Source organism: Clytia hemisphaerica, unplaced genomic scaffold (assembly GCF_902728285.1).
Source record: "Clytia hemisphaerica strain Z4C2 unplaced genomic scaffold, Clytia hemisphaerica genome assembly, whole genome shotgun sequence".
Classification (NCBI taxonomy): Eukaryota; Metazoa; Cnidaria; class Hydrozoa; order Leptothecata; family Clytiidae; genus Clytia; species Clytia hemisphaerica.
The window spans coordinates 357,428-376,503 of NW_027104412.1; the positions used below are offsets into that span (position 1 = coordinate 357,428).

The following is a 19,076-nucleotide window of genomic DNA, read 5'->3' on the forward strand; positions in this document are numbered from 1 at the left end:
ACTTCCGAAAACCCAAAAATATAGGCTGAAATCAGTCTATTTAGAGCAAAATAAGCCTTCTCTTTGGTAGTCCTAGTAAGGTCCTAGTAAAAAATATTCTTAAGAATTAATAAATGGTAGTCCTAGTAAGGTCCTATTAAGGTCCGTGGGGGTTAGAAAATTTCCGAAAGATTAACAAGCGGGAGGGGGGCGTTTATTTGGAACCTAAGAGTACGCCTTAACAAATTTACTGGAAGGACAGTGTGGTGAGGGTGTACTAAATCTATAGATTAAATGATAGAATGGAGTCATCTAACTTTTGGTTTTTATTAATATACTACTGTACATATTGGATATAAAGGTTTTAGTTTAATAATATCAAATTCTAACATTTTAAAAATTCGTTAAAATACAATTCTAAAAAAATAAATGTTACCATGACCAGCGGCACGTCCCCGTACCCAATTTGCCTAAGTGCCTCCCCCAGGGGTATTACCCCAAAGACCATAACCCAGAGTGTAGGGACAAAATAATTAGCCTGTATTAATTTTTGAAAAACTTCTGAAAAACGTGATTTTTTAAATTTAGAACACACAACATATTTGAAAGATCCAGCTTCCAAAAAATAATTGTGGTTCAACACAATAAGGTATAGCCCAGGGCTAAAGGCGAATCTCTTAGCCTTCGGCTTGAACTCAATGGTTCAGCGTCTACAGTATATCATATTTATTTACAAAGCACCAATACATCTTCGTATTTTCATAGTCTATATAGGGTTTAATTATGATTTATCGAGGCTTGAGAGTATCACTTTCTTTTTCAGGATGAGGCGTGCTTGTCTTTCAAACTCCAGCATGGTGAATTTGCCGTACCATTATGCCTTCTTCTGTTTAACGTTAATCCTTGGACTATTGGCAGACATAACATGTAAGTCATCGATTCCTGATCAACTTCAATAAGTGATACCACCTTTTGGGACGACCACATTATGGATATCTTCAATAATGTTTCTAAGTTGGAGAATGTTGTCCAATATCGATTCCACTGTCTCCAAATGAGCCAACCATCACATCATCTTTAGCATACTGGGTCTCGACCCCACCCTCTGTTGTCTGGACACAGTCTGGTGGCAAGGGGGATACTACCTCCTTCTCAAAGCCTTCATTATCAACTCCTCGTTCGTCAATCTCTTGAAGAGAGTTCACTTTTGCTTCCTGATCACTAATTTTAGGATCTTCCTCTTTTATAGAGTCTATTCTTGGAATTTGGAAATGCCCATCATTGCTTTCCCCTGGGGACGACAAGCTGGTTGGTGATTCCAGGGACGTCTGCTGTGTCTCTTGGCCTGTAAACCCGTCATTGATGATACCACCTGTCTTATTATCTGGTGCTGTTTCTTGGTGTTGGTCTGAAACGTCATCAGGTTTTCTCAACGGGTTGACAGTATAGATGATGGTGGGTTGGTTACGGCGTTTAGTTCGTTTGATGGTCGTCAATCTCTTGAACAATTTCAATGGTGATTTACTGGTCTTCAACGGTGGCAAAATATTTTTCTATGGAGTGAAAATTTGAGTCCTTTAAATTTTTTTTCACCGCACAACTTTTTTGCAACAATGGTACCATTGCTTTCTTCTCTCTACTCGGGTCTCTTCTCTCTACTCTGTTGTACGCTTCTAGCTCAATCTTTCTCTTGATTTTGATTAGAGGTCGTAACCCAAAAAATCCATTAAGGTAAAACAAACTTGCTGAATGTATATACGAACAAGTACTTATCTTACTAAACTGACCTGGAACCTCTGAAAATCATAATTGAAGCAGCCTTATGTTAATAAGTAAAATTCATAAAGGGTATTCTTAAATCTCAGTAACTCGATCTTCAAGAGACAAAGAATCTCCTTTAAATAAGAGAATTATTTAAATTAAGAGAGTTCTTTATGTAGACTTTCCAAACTGAGAAGTTTCTAGCAGCAAGGACTAAGTAGGAAAGTCTGCAACCACAGTCAGAGTCGACCCGAAGGCTCCTCTTTCAATGGCTTTCAAAGGGCTCCACTCTTTATATCTGGATTACTCCACTTACCCTTGATCCTTCTCAATAACGGCAGAGCATCAAGCAGAGAAGAATTAAGTCAAGTACTATTTTATTCTAAGTACGAAGTCTGTTATGACCCGGGCGGCTAAGAGTTGAACCCACGGCACTGAGAACCGTGGCCGAATGTCCAACCTTTGCACTACAAAAGCAGGGTCTAAGCACTTATAAACACTACTAACTGACGAATGCTTGAAAGAGCAGGAAACTTTAAGTATTAGGAAAAAAAGTTTCTCCGTTCATTTCTGAACTATAAACACTACTAGATGACCGAAGGAGGTCTCTTGCCCAGAATCGAATTCTTCGACATTGTATTTGAAAATGGCCCCTAAACAAAAGTTGACGAAAAAAATAAGTATTTCAGCATACCTGTTTATGACGTCTCCATTTCAATGCCAATTTATTGGTGACATCTTTCGAAAACACAACTTGCGACATGAAGAGAAAGAAGGACTGAAAACAAAGAAAATAAAAATGAAGACTTCACTGTATCCAAGATATATAATATTCCTCGAAATAACTTGTTCGCATAGTTCGATGTCAATTGTTTAACAAACCTTAAGTCCATTCGCTTTAAGTGCATACTCTTCTTTGGCGCCATGTGGGAACCACTCTCGTGGGAATCAGTCCAATCATGCCTGACATGGTTTCCTTATTGTATCAAAATAGGTTGCACACTTTTAAAGTGAATAGATTTTAGTCGGGAAGTTTCAATATTCGAACCTTAGTTGCTAAGGTTTTTTCACGTACATTCTGCGGACCACTTGGTTAAAACTGGTCTCGGGATGTGTTGTTAAAGCAGAATTACCCAAGTCGTGTTAAATATAACCGTTTGAGAAAATTTGAGACATGGTAATTTTCAAAAACATACCTTTCGCGTTAATAAATTGCCGCACTCATTTTACCTGCGTTAGATACTTGAGTAGTTACATAAGTGTGATAAGGTATAACCATTCAATCAATAAATAAGCAATATAATTCAATTACCTCCAGTCCCGATATGATTCTTTGTGCATATAAAAGATCTGTGTTGTTCGATTCAGCTATCTCGATAAAAATTCCTCCACCAAATAAAATCAATAGAATAAACCAACTGCGGGCCAGTCTCCTAAAAAGATGTGGCTAAAATTAACTTTTCAGAAACGTTCCTTAAATAAACAGAGGTCCTGGTAAATATCAGCGTTATTTGGAACGGGAGTGGAGATCTCCTGGTACCTATAGGAAGTTTGTCTGACTGCTGCAAGGCGTTCAAGTTCAATTAGTCAAACACTGGTTTAATTTCAGCCTCTTGTTAGAACTAAACCAAATTGTCACGAGCAACTACAGTTGAGTCTCCATAACTCGAACACACACGGGGAAAACAAATTTGATCGAATTAAAGAAATTTCAGAGTAAGGCTTATAAGGCATTGTTAACTTAAGGGACGAGAAAACTAGAATCGAGGAGAATTTAAGAAGACATTCAAGTTTTAGAGGTTCGAGTTAAATAAGAGACTCTACTGTATATAACTGAAATATATCCACGCTGAATTTAGTCCAATTTAAGAAAGAGAGAATGAAGAAAGCTTCTCCTTCCACACGTATCTAAAACATAACATCAACTTCCAAAGGAATACGACCAGGCGATATTATTCTATTTAAGCTAAGAACATCCTCTTACCAGCGTTTCTTAGCTGAGCTATTATTTTCTCTTTGGATTTTCCTTCTCAAGATTACCATCAAGTATATAAAGATCAATATATCCAACTATAAAAACAAAAAAGTTTTAAAAAATTATGAATTTACATGTGCGGTAAGGTCGTTTTAAACCACTACAGAAAAATCTATAATATAAGCATAACATTCTTTGCGTTTAGATTAGAAAATACTCATAAGAAGTATCGTAGTCTCTATCATAAGATGGATTAAGTCTCGCATCAGGGATATGTTATAGCGGAGCTGGATAACGCACATTTAAAAAAGCCTTGTTCTATCTCTGTCCCTGACATTAAAATTTGATATGAAATTTAACTTTTTTAATTACAAACTCGTGAAATTTGGATTTCCTCTTAGCCAATGATTCTGCTGCTGCATTTATCGTTCACGATTAAAAACTTTTAATTATCAAGAGGGTCTGTAAAACATTGGTGAATGACAATTTAAAAAAATGAAAAACATTGTTTTCATTGTAAAGTTATAAGAAGTTTCTTCTCTAAGATTATAAATAGAACTTTTTCATTTGAAATAACGCGCTACACCGCGGGGTGCCTCACTTTCTAACTGATATTTTCAGATAGCAAGTCGGTATGTCTGATTATGGAAAAAATTTCAAGTCAATTGAAACAATATTTGTCAAAATATTTACATCCGAAATTTTTAAAGAGAAATCATGAAAGCTTCTCAAATTCATAACACACGCTGATAAAAATAGATTTCATTTACAAGGAAGCTTTTGGGGTATCTTCTACAAATATCAGGTCAGGCGGTTCATTTTTTAGGGCTACTTACAGTGTGAATAGACGATAAGATGTAAAAGAAAGCCATTTCTCGTTTGCGAAGAAAATCACTTTCCGTAGTTATATGGTCTTGCGCACATCTAAAATAGAAAAACGACGAGTAAAAACAATACAGCTATTATTCGTAACAGGGTGTTCCCACGACAATGGCACGTGGCCTCATTCAACACGGTAAACTGCTGTAGATAGGTAGGTAATTAGTTTAAATAGAAATACATCATGTTCTACAGTAAAACAACTATCATTCGTAAGTAATGCACCAGCGACTACATATAGAATCTCTTATAATAAGCATGATTTCAGTTCCAGTTCTACTGATTGGACATTGCACTTACAACTTCAGCCAACCCACCGTGTTACATGGATTGTGGCTTTCTTTTTAAGAATGACTCACATAGCGTGGCAACAACTGTTTACTTACATTGGATGTCCACCTTTGGTCAAGGTCGCAGGTACCAAATAACAAAAGGTTAAGATGCAACTGATACCTGGGTAGACAAAGAGAATTCAGAATTCAGAACTCGTTTTCAACGAGTGAACAAAAACCCAACAAATTTGGATATGCTTCAAAAAATTCTGCCCTCTAACGAATTGACTTGAGGCTTCACCATAAATGTTCCCTTTCCCTCGCCCCAGTCAGGCTGAAGAAACTAGCTTCTAGCGGTCTTCTAATGCCTTCTAGGTCCGGATATATAATGATTTACATACATAGTCGTTTTTGGCCGTGATATTGAAGGGCTAAAAAAATGCTGATACAAATTACCTTATTACACGAATATTACTAGACAAGTATTCAACGGCCTTGAAATTAACACGCTAAAAATTAACACGAATTTTATTAGCTTTTTCAAGGACACCACGGGTGGTTTTTATTAAGGGGGTTTTTATTAACACGAAATTTTTCAATTCGTGTTAATAAAATGACTAGTAATATTCGTGTAATAAGGTAAGAAAGTGCTAAATAACTTACTGAAAGAGATCACAAGGAAAACCCTCAATTTCAATGGATCTTTGTATGGAAAGAAAATGATCCAAAAATGATGTAAACCCTCATTGAAAAGCCACATAACGGTCGATGCGTAGAAGAATTGAGTGGTGAAATAAATGCCATGGCATAAAGGCTGAAAAGGGAAATAAGAAACTTTTCGCAAACCTTCCAAAGTATGTTAGCGTACACTCTTTTTTGCTCTACCAGGTCGAAACCATGTCAGCGTATACAAATAGCCCCCCCCCCCCCCCCCCCCCCCCCCCCCCCCCCCCCCCCCCCCCCCCCCCCCCCCCCCCCCCCCCCCCCCCCCCCCCCCCCCCCCCCCCCCCCCCCCCCCCCCCCCCCCCCCCCCCCCCCCCCCCCCCCCCCCCCCCCCCCCCCCCCCCCCCCCCCCCCCCCCCCATCTTACTATAGACTGATTCCTCAAAGACTGGTTTCCACACGATAGCAAGAAAGAGTACACATTAGAGCAAATTGACTTTAGTGGCAGAGTTATTTTACCTACGAAAAATACTGTACCTGATTTTATTTTCAGAATTTGACGGAAATTATATTTACACTATCGATTTATTTCAATTTTTCTGACATTTGTCAAGTTAAAATAATAGCAAAACTCCGAGGCTTACAAGCCAACTATTCCAAATGAATTAACTTCAAGTGTCTACGCTAAGAAAATATATAGTTTCAAAATAAATTTTTAGATTGAAATATTGAAAAACCATGTATACCTTATTGATATATTCTTCTTGTTGTGTCATATACACATTCTAGAAAGTAAATCAATCGTTAAAGATTTGGACGGCCAAAATATGTTGTAATCTGTGATCTCTTATTAGCACACAGTAGGTATTATTGGGTACCTGTACCATCCATTGAATTTAAAGCCCCGAAGAAGCTAGAACTGGAAATCTTGGATGGGAAATGAAGCCACTGATTCCCCATATTATATTAAACGCGTAGCCCACGTGGTTTCCACACGTAGAAAGGTAAAAATCCGTCGCCAGATTTCGAACTGATTAGTCTTCTGGAAATCCCCCTGAAATCTTAAAATAATCTTTTACCCAATGGAAAAATTATTCTTTTAGACACCTTTGAAATTCTGCTCGGATTACCCTCTGAAAACGTTTGTCCACTACATGTATGGATATAAAATGGAATGTCTCTTTCTCTCGATTACATCTTGTCAGAAACTGGAAATTCAGCCTCTCCCCCTTATTAAATTGATAAAGGATTACGAGTGTGAACAGACAATACTTACATAAAGTTGAACGAAGATGAGATCCATCAAATCCCACAAAAATATTGAGGCGAACAAGAATCGATGAATGTTGTTTCGTACATGACTTCGAGGACTGAAAAATGAAAGTGCGATAAAATGATGACGTAATATATAAAGTTACGCTTGATGTAAGGGATAAGATTTCATTCTCTTTTCCCGCAAATTTCCGTTCAAAAATTAGGAGGAATTGGTTGTGCTAGACTTTGGCTAATCCGAATTTTTGGAATATTTCTAGAACATTATTCGGGTTGTTTTTGTTTAATTTGGACAACGCAATTTTAAGTCTGATTCGCAAACTATTTTATATACTCCCTTTCAAAGATATCTTATATAAAACACTAGATAGACCTAGCCTGTCTTTTCACGACAGTTGAAGCAAAATAATGCGTAATCTTTATGATAAGTAGACCACAGAGAGACCACAGTTCGGCACCAGCAATTTGTTCAGTCAAAACGAACAACTAGCATGGCAAGAAATGAGGGGAAGAAAGGACCTTATTCGCAGCAATCTAAAATCTTACTAAAACGAAGTTTTTCAATTTTGTCAGTGGGTCCAATTGACCCTAAAGTGACTCTAAATGGGTCCAGGGCACTCAGTTGTGACTCTCGAGTCCAACCCTGACCCTAACTGGTAGTGACCCAATAAGCGACAAATACGTCATTAAAGAACGTCACAATACGTCACTAAAGAACGTCACAATTTCGTCTAATCAAAAAAATGGTTTAGGCCCTCCACAACCCCGACCGAAAAAGTGAGTCCACCCCTTATTATTTGATTATTTGAGTTGGTTCTAGCCATTAAATATCCACTTCCGGTTGAAAATTACGCATGCGCAGTATTATGAAATAAAATTGCGAGAAAGGTCCTTACTCCCTGTGAAATAGACGAGAGAACGGTCCACAGCGGCCTACTACTTAAAAATGGCGCATTATTTCGATCCAGCTAGGGACGAAGTAGTTCCGTGTAGTGTTTTATATAAGGTATCTGTGCTTCCTTTAGAACACCCTCTTCTCAGACCCGATAGGATTTTTTCAGCCAGTGGGGATGAAAATAACGGACTGAAACTCGATGGGGATTGATATTCCCGTATTTTTATGGTTTTTATGGCTGGGGATTTCAATTCTTTTGTTTTCAATTCAGAAAATTCAGTGGGGATGGGAAGAAAAGCATTCATATTTTGCAGTGAAGAGTGGTTTATTTGATTATTTTCAGTGGGGATAAAAATTGGAGGATAATTTTCCAACGGGGACGATAATTTGGACAATTTTTCCAGAAGGAAGGGTTCCCAGTAGGTCTGTGAGAAGGGGTTGTTTTAGACATCGACCTCTAACGGATGGACGGATAACTCATTGTTTTCAAGCGCGTTGGTTTTATTGTTCCCGAATCAATAGAATGATCACGTGATCATTGCATCAGAAAAATTCGAGGTCTCGATAACCCAGTTGATGTAATTCTCCTGGATGTCGGGTAGAAAAATAAAAAACAACTTGAAAATGAAGGAAACAGGGAAGGGAGCTCATGAAGGAAAGAAGCTGAAAATTGTATGGAATTGTCAATGAATTTTCAAGCTTTATCATCAAATTTTGTTCCATGATCATCTTCAAACCCAGTTTCTAATACAATTATGAAAGGTAGATAGATGTTTTGTTTATTTTTCGTCTGATGTGTGTTCTTTTTTTTATAAAATTAACTTGATAATCTACAGTATTAGCATATTTTTGTATCATAAACTTAATGATATAGATATAAAATACAGATCGTCACTGCAGTATCTAAACATCTGAAGGAACATCTGAATGTTTACATACATTTGATTTGTGAAGGTGGGGTTTATCATGCATGATCAATCTTCCTTCTATCTAATTGAGATAAATACTATTATATATGTGAAACTTCAACAAATCAGGAATTCCATCTATAATATCACAGCTTCTGCTAACAGTACACTTTCACTCACAAAATTTTGTCTTCATTTTCAGGTTCTTCATCCTCACAGCACACAGAGGTGTCCATCCTGTTTACACGTGTCCATTCACAGAGAATACGAGCTGGAACAAATTTTATTTTTTATGAACGTAGAGTGTTGAGATGAAACATACGAAGTCTGTGGTGGTGGCGCATAGTGTGAAAATAATGCTTGTGTACTAGTTGTGAGCTTATGATCAACTTCTCACCTGGATTTAACCATTGTCATACAAGAAGAAAAGTTATCATGTTGGATTTCAAATTAAACGTAATTGGCAATAAACTGAATTTAACGTGCAACTCCATTTTCCACCTGTATATATAGACAACGACAAAATTGAGTTCGGTTACCATGTTAGTGTGGTGGATGATCCTAGTAAAATACACTTTATGAACTGCTTGACCGACATTCCTCGAGAAAAAAACACCGATAATATGCACAATAAAAATGAAAATCATCATCAGGCTTTTGGTACTATATTTGTTTGCTGGTAGAAACACTCATTATATGGTTCCACAACAAAAGGGGCAGAAATTCATATATGTGCATTCTTTGTTCTTTACAGTCACTAGGTTTTAAGTTGTTGCCATCTGGTATCTTCAAATCCTTGAATACTGTTGAATATATAATTCTAGCTGTCTAGCTGTTTTTTATCTTACTAAAAAGAAATTAAGTTAATCAAAAGTTCAAATTATTTCAAGTGGCTGAAAATGGCTTTGTATTGTATTATTTTTGAAATTGAAGGTATTATTATTTTTTCTACTATGGCTTATTATAATTTGGACTGAAAAATGTTTCCATTATTTCTTGATCTAAAGTTGTTTTTTTTAAGAAAAGTTCATTTAAATTGTTTGCATCTTATTCCAAATTGACCCTGAATTTATGTTTTGAAATTGAAATTTTTCTTCATGTGTAATTGTAAATTGTATGATTTGATATACCGTGAAGTTGGGTAACTTGCATCAGTGGAGGAAAACTTGCATAGCCATCAAATGACTGACCAATCAAAGCAGCAAAATTTCAAAACAAATGAACTAAGCAGCTCCGCTCACAGCTGTACTCTACTACCATTTTTGTTTTGATTTAACTTTGTATTTTAATGACCAGCCATTCATTTGAGGGCTATGCATGTTAGCCTCCACTGATGCAAGTTACCCAATCTCACGGTGAGACTTAATTGTAACTGACAATAAATTACAGCTTCATGTATGACTTGAATCTTGTGTATCATCTTATTTTTTTAAAGAGCAATCAATGTCGTCTTCTCAGAATGGCGACAATCCCTTTGAATATTTTTGGGTAATGTTACTTTATATAGCAGGACGAGTTCGATTAACATTTCTCTAATTTTTCAGTAGATTCTATTTCTATTCAATCAAACCTTCGAAATTATACCTTGGCAGCACAATACTATACAGGCTAAATAACATATTTTTGAACCTAAGCTAAAATTGTTAATAATTTAATAAAAAGGATATTAATTTCAACTTTCATGCATTTTAAAACCTTTTTGTTTACCCAAATTTTGGTACTATCATAAACTTCTATTATGATATAAGCTCCAAAATCAAGGCTTGGAATAAATGAAGAAATGTTACTTCAGTTCATAATTGATTTAAAGGTAGCAAGCATAAGCATACGATAAGAAGCCTCTTATCAAACCTGTTGAGAATTAAGCTCAGATTTCATGGTTTTCACTTAGAAACAATCCATATTTTTTTTATTATTAAGTATGAAATATATTTACCAGGACAATGGTTAACTGGCACAACAAACCTAAGTAAAAATAATGACAATTTAAAGTGACAAATAAAAATTCTAGTTACTCCCTGGAAATAACAGCAAGGTGTTAAATTTCTTATTACAAAAAGGGTGGAAAAGGTGAAAACATCATCACATGGCCTTCTAAAATTGTAAAAACTTCATTACTTTATAACTTAAACTCAGAAATTTTTCAGCCAAAGTATTTAAGATAACAAGGGCATGTCAATTTTGTCAACTAAGAGAACATTTTTTTAAATTTCAATTGAGATCATCCCAAAGTATGTTAGCAGACAATTTGAATAGCTGACAGATTTTGAAAACTGGAGAGGCCAACTGTGTTTCATCCGAGGGGGGGGGGCTACTTAGGCAAAATGGGTGCCGAGTATGTGTGAGCCATAAGGGTCCCTTTTCTACACCCTCGAAAGTCTCTTAAAGGGGTACAAAAACCTTTTAAAAGAAAATTGAGTCTCTGTAAGGGTCCAAAAATCACGAAAATCAACAATTTTGAGAAAAGATGACTTACCGGTCACCTCACAAACCTAGTACTCTGGGTACGTTTAATTAACTAGAGAGTTACAAATCTGCTTAAGAAATTCAAGGAAGGACCTTTCAATAAAATTCTATGTTACAATTTATAAATCTCAATATATATTGTATAAAAAAATAGAAAAATATCAAGCAGTCTCACAAAGGATGAGAAAAACCATTTCACTGTAGTGCAATTCGACCCCGATTGCTTAACCAAAGGGCAGGGCGATAATGCAAGTATCATATTCTTGTCATTTCACATTTGTATTCATTGTTCAAAAATGGATCTTTAAAGTTAGCATATTATCTTTTAATTCATCTCAATCTGTAAGTGTTGTACTGTCATAGTTTCCTAGCAATATTACTGACTTATGTTGAAAGATTTCTGATAACAATTTAATTTATGTGTAGTTAGTTTTATTCAGTTTCACAAGCTTGTACCATACACACCTATTGTTCACACAAAAATCATGAAATCATAATAATTGATATCCAGCATATCGTGGCCTTGTTGGCTAAGATTCTTATTGCGTCATACAAGGATCCAATGATTCTAGTTCGTAACTCCCAACGTCTTTCTGTCAGTCTGTAGGAAAAAAGAAACAAAAATTTATAAGGATATGTGTGTATAAAATGATAAGATGACTAAAAGATTAAAGTGATTTTCAGAGGCAGGTTCACTTTGAGTAGATTAAAAATCCTCCATTGACAACCTGAAATCTGCCTCCCTCTTCCACTATTTTTAGTGTTATTGTGGTACCTACTTTATAGAGTTGGAAAATACTTTAAATTTCATTAAAAAATTAATATGCACAGGTGCTAAAAGCAGTGATAAAGCACTACCACCAGAGTACAGAGGACCACTGATCACAGCTAAAACATGACCAAAGAATGTAACATAGTACAAGATGGGGTAGAAATAAACACAAACTCACCCCTCTGCTATCTGAAGTATGCAACTGCAATGGATTTATTAACTTTTCTTTAGCTCAACGCACGGTTGTGTGCTGTTGGCTGTAGAGTTGATTTCTGAGTTAGAGTGATTTGACGTGTTTTGGCAGCAGTTCTTACACACCAAATGTATAAGATATATGTTTTGTAAAGCATCGTGTTCCATTTCCAGATGTCTTTTGAGTTTATTTGTTCATTGAATACAATCTCTAGCTTTAGATAGGAGAATGGATACACAAAATTCAAGTTCCAACTTTCATAGTTTCTGCAGGAGATGATAGAGGCAAATCAGCCTAGTAACGACGTCGTTTCGGTCTGTCTCAGCATGATTTTCAAATAAAATGAATAGAGCCCCTCGACCATGAATAGGTGTGGATCCAATTCAATCCTTTCGAGCAACTCTTCATCTATCACCATTCGAAGCAGCAATCCTATTCATTCAGGGAAAACCAAGATATTGCTCCAGCTCTGACATCCACAATTTCAAAATGAGAGCCTGTCGGGTTTTCAAAGGTGCAAGTGTCGGTTTGTTTGTCTCGATGAATAAAAAGTTTGAGAATTATTCCTTCTGGATATTGGTACAACAACAATCTTTGAATCCTTTGAAAAAAACTCCATAGTGATAGCATAAGCACAAAGAAAGATATTCCAGCTGCAGTTGTTGTTATGCAGGAGATGACGGAAAATTTTTTTTCGTCGCCATGTTGAAAATCTCCAAAATTCAAACTTTTGGCGGCAACGCGCTCCCTGCACAAAGGATAAAGCCGCGCTTTGTTTTTGAAACAATGAGTTATCCGTCCATCCGTTAGAGGTCGATGTTTTAGATAAGAAACGTATTTTCGAAAATATATTTTATGACTTACTATAACCATGATAGAACGACCAAGCCAAGTACACAGAAACTGCATGATATGATGGGCATCACCAGGTAGATGTAGTACCCAGGTCCTTTCTCCTTCTTGGGGATTGGAAACGAATAATGCGTAACGTATTGATCCCATATCAAACCTTGATTCTGTAAAGATAAAAAAAGGAGAAATTCTACTGGATAACCTCACACTTCTTTATGATTTTATTAACTATCGTAGTACAATTCTCTTGAGTAGAATCTTGAAAAGTGAAGTGAGGTCCTGGTTACGAGTTTGATTCCACGTTTTATTAGTCTTTGAAGGCGTAGTAGCCAAATTTCCCTATATTTTTGTTGAACTCTGTGTAAAACAGTTAACCCTATATATCCCTGTATCACCCTTTGAAAAGTTTATTTTCCTGAACGTTCAGGGACTTCAGATACAGCCTTAAAATTTTACAAGTTTTCTTCAGTTTCCAGAAAAGTTTCTTTACTGCACTTCCAAACTTAAGAAATACACGTTATATAAGACCTCCTGAATTAGGACAAATAAATATTTTTATTTACCTTTACTGGAACTTCATTTTCATGCAATATACCAGTGAATTTGAGGAGACCACAAGAGCTGAGCTGGCCGTCGAATAACCACTGTCCCCTCGGCCCGCATGTTCGTTTTATAAAACTTGTAAATGCTGAAAGAAAGATGTTTTTTTTGTAGGGACTCATATAAGCAGAGCGCTGGAAATCCTGTGTTCTTTTGTAGGGAGTCATATAAGCAGAGCGCTGGAAATCCTGGGGACAATTTTATAAAATGAGAAGAGAGTCATTATAAAGTGCATACCATATGATTTGGATGACACCTTGACCTTGGAAAACAGTGGTCAAAGAAAAGTTTTTTAACTGAGACGGAAAGATGAATTATACACAGCAAATTAGCTTGCAATTTTGGCGAGTAATGAAGAATTTTGCGACAGAAACACTTCTCTATATACTTCGCTGAGACGGAAATCCGTCTGAGACGGAAGAACTTTAACACAGGGAAAATTAGGAAAATAAAGACTTTAGAAGAGAATCGTCAATCCGTGAAGGCAAAAGTGCAATTTCGAAAAAGATATTTTCGAAAATTTTTCCATTAAAACTTCGCGAACCAGTTCATTATTAATTCAATAAAATAAACTACACTGTACTTGGCTTAACCCACCTAAACCTAATTCATGAACGGGAGCAACCTACTGGTGATATTACAATAAAGGAAGAAATTCTGGCGGGAATTTAATTTGGCGGATGGTAGACTGGAGTCGTTTATAATGCGTGTAATACAGTAGTATAGGCGTTATACGATAATACAATAATTGTTATAAACTAAAATTGTTCCCTCCGTTACTTTTTGCTTTATTTCTACTATGTCAGAATTAGTCGTCTAGCTTGCTAGACTAGGCGGATGACAGAAAAAATTAAATTTGGCGGGAACTTAGTTATGGCGCATTTTGACCAGATCCACCAAATTTTCTTCCCGCCAAAACTTCTTCCTTTAGTCAACTCTTTTTTTTTTTGCAATCGAGACTACCTTATGTCGCAAAAGCCGTTCAACCAGGTTCATCAAGTACAAATTAGCATTTCATTAACGACATAATGATTTCCTGAGTTCGTATTAAAGTTTGAAGGAAGGGAAGTCTTCATATAATTCCATGTAATGAGACTCAGGAAGTTAAGTAACAATCGATTACCAATACGTTGTTAAATCAAGACATTGATGTAGAGCACAGACATCTTATTCTGTTACACACTAGCCTAATTACTTACAGATTTACCGTGAAAGCGTGACCGGTCTTAAAATAGACTAGCCCAGTTATGTTGTTTCCTGTTTTGCGTCAATTTTTCGAACCCGTAATCGAGTTTCATAGCATTAAGCAGAATAAAAAACAACATGGCATGTTGGCACTAAAACTGGTCAATTTTCCTTTGTTACGGGACGCCCCATCCAGTAAAGTGGTTAGAGATCAGTGATATTGTAATGAGTATTCTAATTGGTGTCCCATTTACAATGCTGACATGTGTAATCTAGTCATTTTTGTCTAACAGTCTTAAAGGTTTTGTTTTTACATAAGTGTTCCCGTTTCATATCAGACACATGTTTCATATCAGGACAGTGTCTGCCTATTGTTATATAATGGTGATACAAGCAAAAAATGCTTTTCTTTTCCTTTTTCTGACCAATCTTGCTGCACATTCGTGTCAATGCAATGCGAAAAAGCTTGTGAATTAAAGTTGATAAGTAAGCAAACGATATCACTCTTAGTCAAAAACAAAACTTTTAAGCCAAAACAAGAGGAAATCTTTATAGAAGAGCCTAATAATACAGGCTCAGTCAAGAAGATAAGTTTGTATTGATGTGTCAATAATTTTGGGAGGAAATCCGTCATCTTAGGGCTTTTCTCTTTTATACAATAGAAGAGCGATGCAAGTTTTATCCTTCTCAGTACGCTATAGCTTAATTAATGAAACTTTCACCGAGAGATGAATTTGAATCGACTTTTCTCGATATTTTGAAAGTCAACTGATCACTGATCTCTAGCTACGTGACTGAATCGGTCATCCCGTGCAAAGAGTACTAATCATAAACACTTCTCTCAAGAAAATAAAAAACCATAGTGAGTCTCATTTTTAAATAACTTCAAACAAAATTTACATATTTAATATGTATTCCAAAAAAGACTGTTCCGATTAAAGCTTGTAGTGAGTTGTCTAGCATAATTTAAGGGAAAAAAATAAGATCCAGCTGAAACTTTCTCCAGACCTTCTCTATAGGATGGTTATGCCTCAGGAAAAAATCCCCTAAAATCCCACTGGTGGAACATCCTTTTTTTGGGACATTTCTTTTTTCCCCAGGCAAAACCCTAAGGGCAAAATTTTTTGAAAATTTCAAACTCATTTTCAAACATTATCAAGTATACCATTCGAAAGCTCTCGAAAAACTATATAGAAGACTTTTAAACGGTTATAGCCGATTTCCATATCTAACTCGAGATATTTCATGCGCTAGTTCTACTTTTCGCCATATTTTGGTCTAAAATTGACCATATATAGCATCTTCTGCGTGAATTATCTTGAGTTAGGTAATGAAATCGGCTATACCCGTTTAAAAGTCTTCTATATAGTTTTTCGAGAGCTTTCGAATGGTATACTTGATGTCTAAAAATGAGTTTGAAATTTTCAAAAAATTTCGCCCTTAGGATTTTGCCTGGGGAAAATAGAAATTGCACAAAAAAGGGATGTTCCACCAGTGGGATTTTAGAGGATTTTTTCCTGAGGTATAAGCATCCTATAGAGAAGGTCTGGAGAAAGTTTCAGCTAGATCTTATTTTTTTCCTACAAACAGCCTGTATTTTTGTAACACGACCACACTATTGTAAAAGCTCGCATTCACAGATATGTCTGACAGATATGTCTGACAGATATGTCCCGGCTAATATGTCTGGTAACGTTGAAGTATCTTAGCAAAAAAACGGAAGCCCGAAGTGATTTTTTGCATTTCGAAAAGAATATATTGAGATGTTTGAACTTACTTTTGTTGAATCTGTTAATAACACAAGGAATGGATCGAGCCTGACCAATCCGTGTTTTCGGAAGACATGTCAAAGTGACGTCAGATTCCACCTCACAGTAACCTTTAAAAAAATGAGAATGAAACTCTAAAAATCTTGACTGTACATTATTTCATAGACTTTTTAGTTGTTCTTAAAACAGTTATCGAAGGTTAAATGGACGTTGAATGTAGATGAGTTATGAAGTGACCCCCTCACGCCAAAATATTGGGAACGACGAAGAAAACTTTTCGCTGGTTAATGGAATAAAATCAGGTTTTTTACCTTGAAAAAAAAGTCTGCAAAAAAGAAAGGGAGCCCTAACCGCCCAGCGACAAGATTTTGGTTACATAGATTCGAGTTGAAAATAGAAAAAAAGTTCTTAGATATACACGAGGATGTAAAATTTCACCTCTTTTGATAGTTATAGCTTCTTCTGAGTCACTCAAATTTCGTTTGCATTCTTGACGATTACTTTCAAGGAGAGTGCGAAACTTCTCAACTGCTGCTTTGTTTTCCGGTGAATTTTTATTGGCGAAGTCTTTTTCGAATTCTGATTCTGGATCGATAGGAGGGAGAAGAGGAAGGGAAGGCGTTTTCAATTCGCCTTGTTGAGAGATGAGGGTTGGGTTGAGCGTTTCACTTATTTTTGATGCTGCAGGGTGGACGACAAGTAAAGTGTACTAAAAAGGAAAATAGAGTTTAGATCAATAATATGATACATACTTGGTATCATTCATTTTAAAGTCTTTCTTTTCACAAGCACAATGTTTATGGACCAGGAGAGATATTTCGGTTCTCAGAATATCTATTATTTAGAGCATTTAAAAACTGAAGAGCAAGCTGAGGTTGGTCCTAAATTTATTAGTCCTTGTAAGTAAACAAGCATTTATTAAGTGATAAAAGTATAAAATATAAGTGATATCAAATGTGGAAGCAACGCTAGCAGGTGCTTTTCAACTTTTCGATTTCTACTTCAACTTTTCAACTCCAGACATCCGGACGTTATAACATCACTAGATCAGGAAAGAATGTTTATCTCCGTCATTTCAATTTTCCGGCCCCTATTGTTTTATAACTGAAAATTTCTTTTATGTAAAACTCTATTTCAAACGTAAAGATAGGTTTTGGTAATGGTACCTCACTATCATCAGTAAAACAGATACAAAGATATTACAGTTGAAGCTCCCTTATTCGATGAAAATCCAATTCCCCTTGAAGATCGAATAAGAGAGTGTCAACTGTATAGTGACGTCGGAAAAATTTTTTGAAAGTGCTGATGGTCAATTAATAAATTGATCGAATGTTTATCAAAAACAAATCATGGGACCACAAAAAGTTCATGTGATATTGAGTTGAGAAAAAATTCCTACATAAACGAATATTATAATTATCAGGAGGGTTTAGATTTGTAACTATATATGTTGACCTTATTGAAAACTTTTGTATTTTTTAATAGCAACAAAAAGAAATGTTTCAAATTTTAGGTATAATTATAAAATGTTTTTGACCCTTTTGAAATTGCTTGCTATTGAGTACTTTTCTGGAATGTTTTTAAAGTGTTTACTCAAATTCAGGAAAACTTCTCTCAAAATCCAACATTAATAGGACAACTGATAAGCGACAATAATTTGGCACCAAAAGTAGCTTCACTTACAAGAAAAAACACGCAACCAAAATTTTCCATTTCTTTTTCAAGATTTTAACATATGTCCCCAAATAGTATTATTTTCTATACATGAAAATGAAATTAGTCAATCGAAAACGTATCGTCATAAAACTCAAGATAAGTGTCCCATGACCAAAAACAAAAAAATACAGTATACAACTAATCAAACGAAAAGAATCTAAAACGGTTTTGATGATAATCCAACCAACTCCTTTCTTAATGAATTTGTTTCGATTTAACTTCAAAATGAAACCACGAAACACACCAAAACTTTTGGTTTAATTATCAATGAGTTGTTTTTCTTTTGTTTTCTTAATTAAATGGTATATCTCAAATACCTTTTTCAATTTTGTGAAACAAAAGATAGGATTGATTGCTCAATTGTCGCTTAATTAAACAAGCTTTCCTTCATTTGAAAACAAAGATGAAACATTTGACAATGCTTTTTTATATAAGAACATAGTAAATTTAGGAGATGGCGCTCAAGTCTTCTACTTCAGCACGAATTGCAGTCGAAACACTAAAAATCTCATTAACCTAAGATCTCAGAAAACATTAAAATCTCATCATCGTGGCCATATTTCTGAAATTCTTGATTTCTTCATGGAAAGTTTTTTGGAAATTATATTCTTTCAAAAAGTTGATCGCTTAAAATAAAGCTAATAATCTTTTTTTTTGTAAGACTTTCAGAAATAGCATTTCGACATTAAATATTCTAACATTTATGTCAGAACTAATTAAACTAATTCCAACGAGAGAGAACCTGTGGAAAAAGGTAATCTCTAAAAAACAAAAAACTTTTTTTAATTCTACTACGCAAACGTTCTAATAAAACAAAACAAAATTCAAAATATTATAGATATTATATTATAAGAAGAAAAATCAGCAGCATTTGAAATGACATATCTTAATTGCTAGCTCGTTAAAAATATGACAAGAG

The 19,076-nt window shown here is 35.5% G+C and overlaps 1 protein-coding gene and 1 long non-coding RNA gene across 2 annotated transcripts; one reads left to right on the forward strand and one right to left on the reverse strand.

Annotated features, from left to right (window-relative positions):
• Positions 1–292: 292 nt before the first annotated feature.
• LOC136820242 (uncharacterized) lies at positions 293–18,368 on the reverse strand. Its single transcript, XM_067076437.1, has 14 exons — positions 18,125–18,368; positions 16,880–17,150; positions 16,450–16,551; positions 13,451–13,575; positions 12,900–13,051; positions 6,806–6,899; positions 6,276–6,314; positions 5,530–5,680; positions 4,981–5,047; positions 4,552–4,639; positions 3,725–3,810; positions 3,053–3,173; positions 2,435–2,518; positions 293–1,532 (listed from the first exon to the last, which is right to left on the reverse strand). The coding sequence occupies exons 1-14, from the start codon at positions 18,152–18,154 to the stop codon at positions 990–992; spliced, it is 1,953 nt and encodes a 650-aa protein (XP_066932538.1). The 5' UTR covers positions 18,155–18,368; the 3' UTR covers positions 293–989.
• On the forward strand, positions 8,417–10,011 carry LOC136820240 (uncharacterized). Its single transcript, XR_010848541.1, has 2 exons — positions 8,417–8,458; positions 8,807–10,011. It is a non-coding gene; the product is annotated as an uncharacterized lncRNA (long non-coding RNA).
• Positions 18,369–19,076: the final 708 nt, after the last annotated feature.

What these genes read in the sequence shown, in the direction of transcription:
- LOC136820242 (XM_067076437.1), bottom strand. Translation starts at nt 18,154, where the DNA reads ATGGAAAATTTTGGTTGCGTGTTTTTTCTT. An exon ending in TTTCCTTGTGATCTCTTTCA is followed by an intron (nt 5,048 to 5,529) that starts GTAAGTTATTTA and finishes TTGTCTACCCAG; the next exon opens with GTATCAGTTGCATCTTAACC. An exon ending in AGCTCAGCTAAGAAACGCTG is followed by an intron (nt 3,174 to 3,724) that starts GTAAGAGGATGT and finishes ACATCTTTTTAG; the next exon opens with GAGACTGGCCCGCAGTTGGT.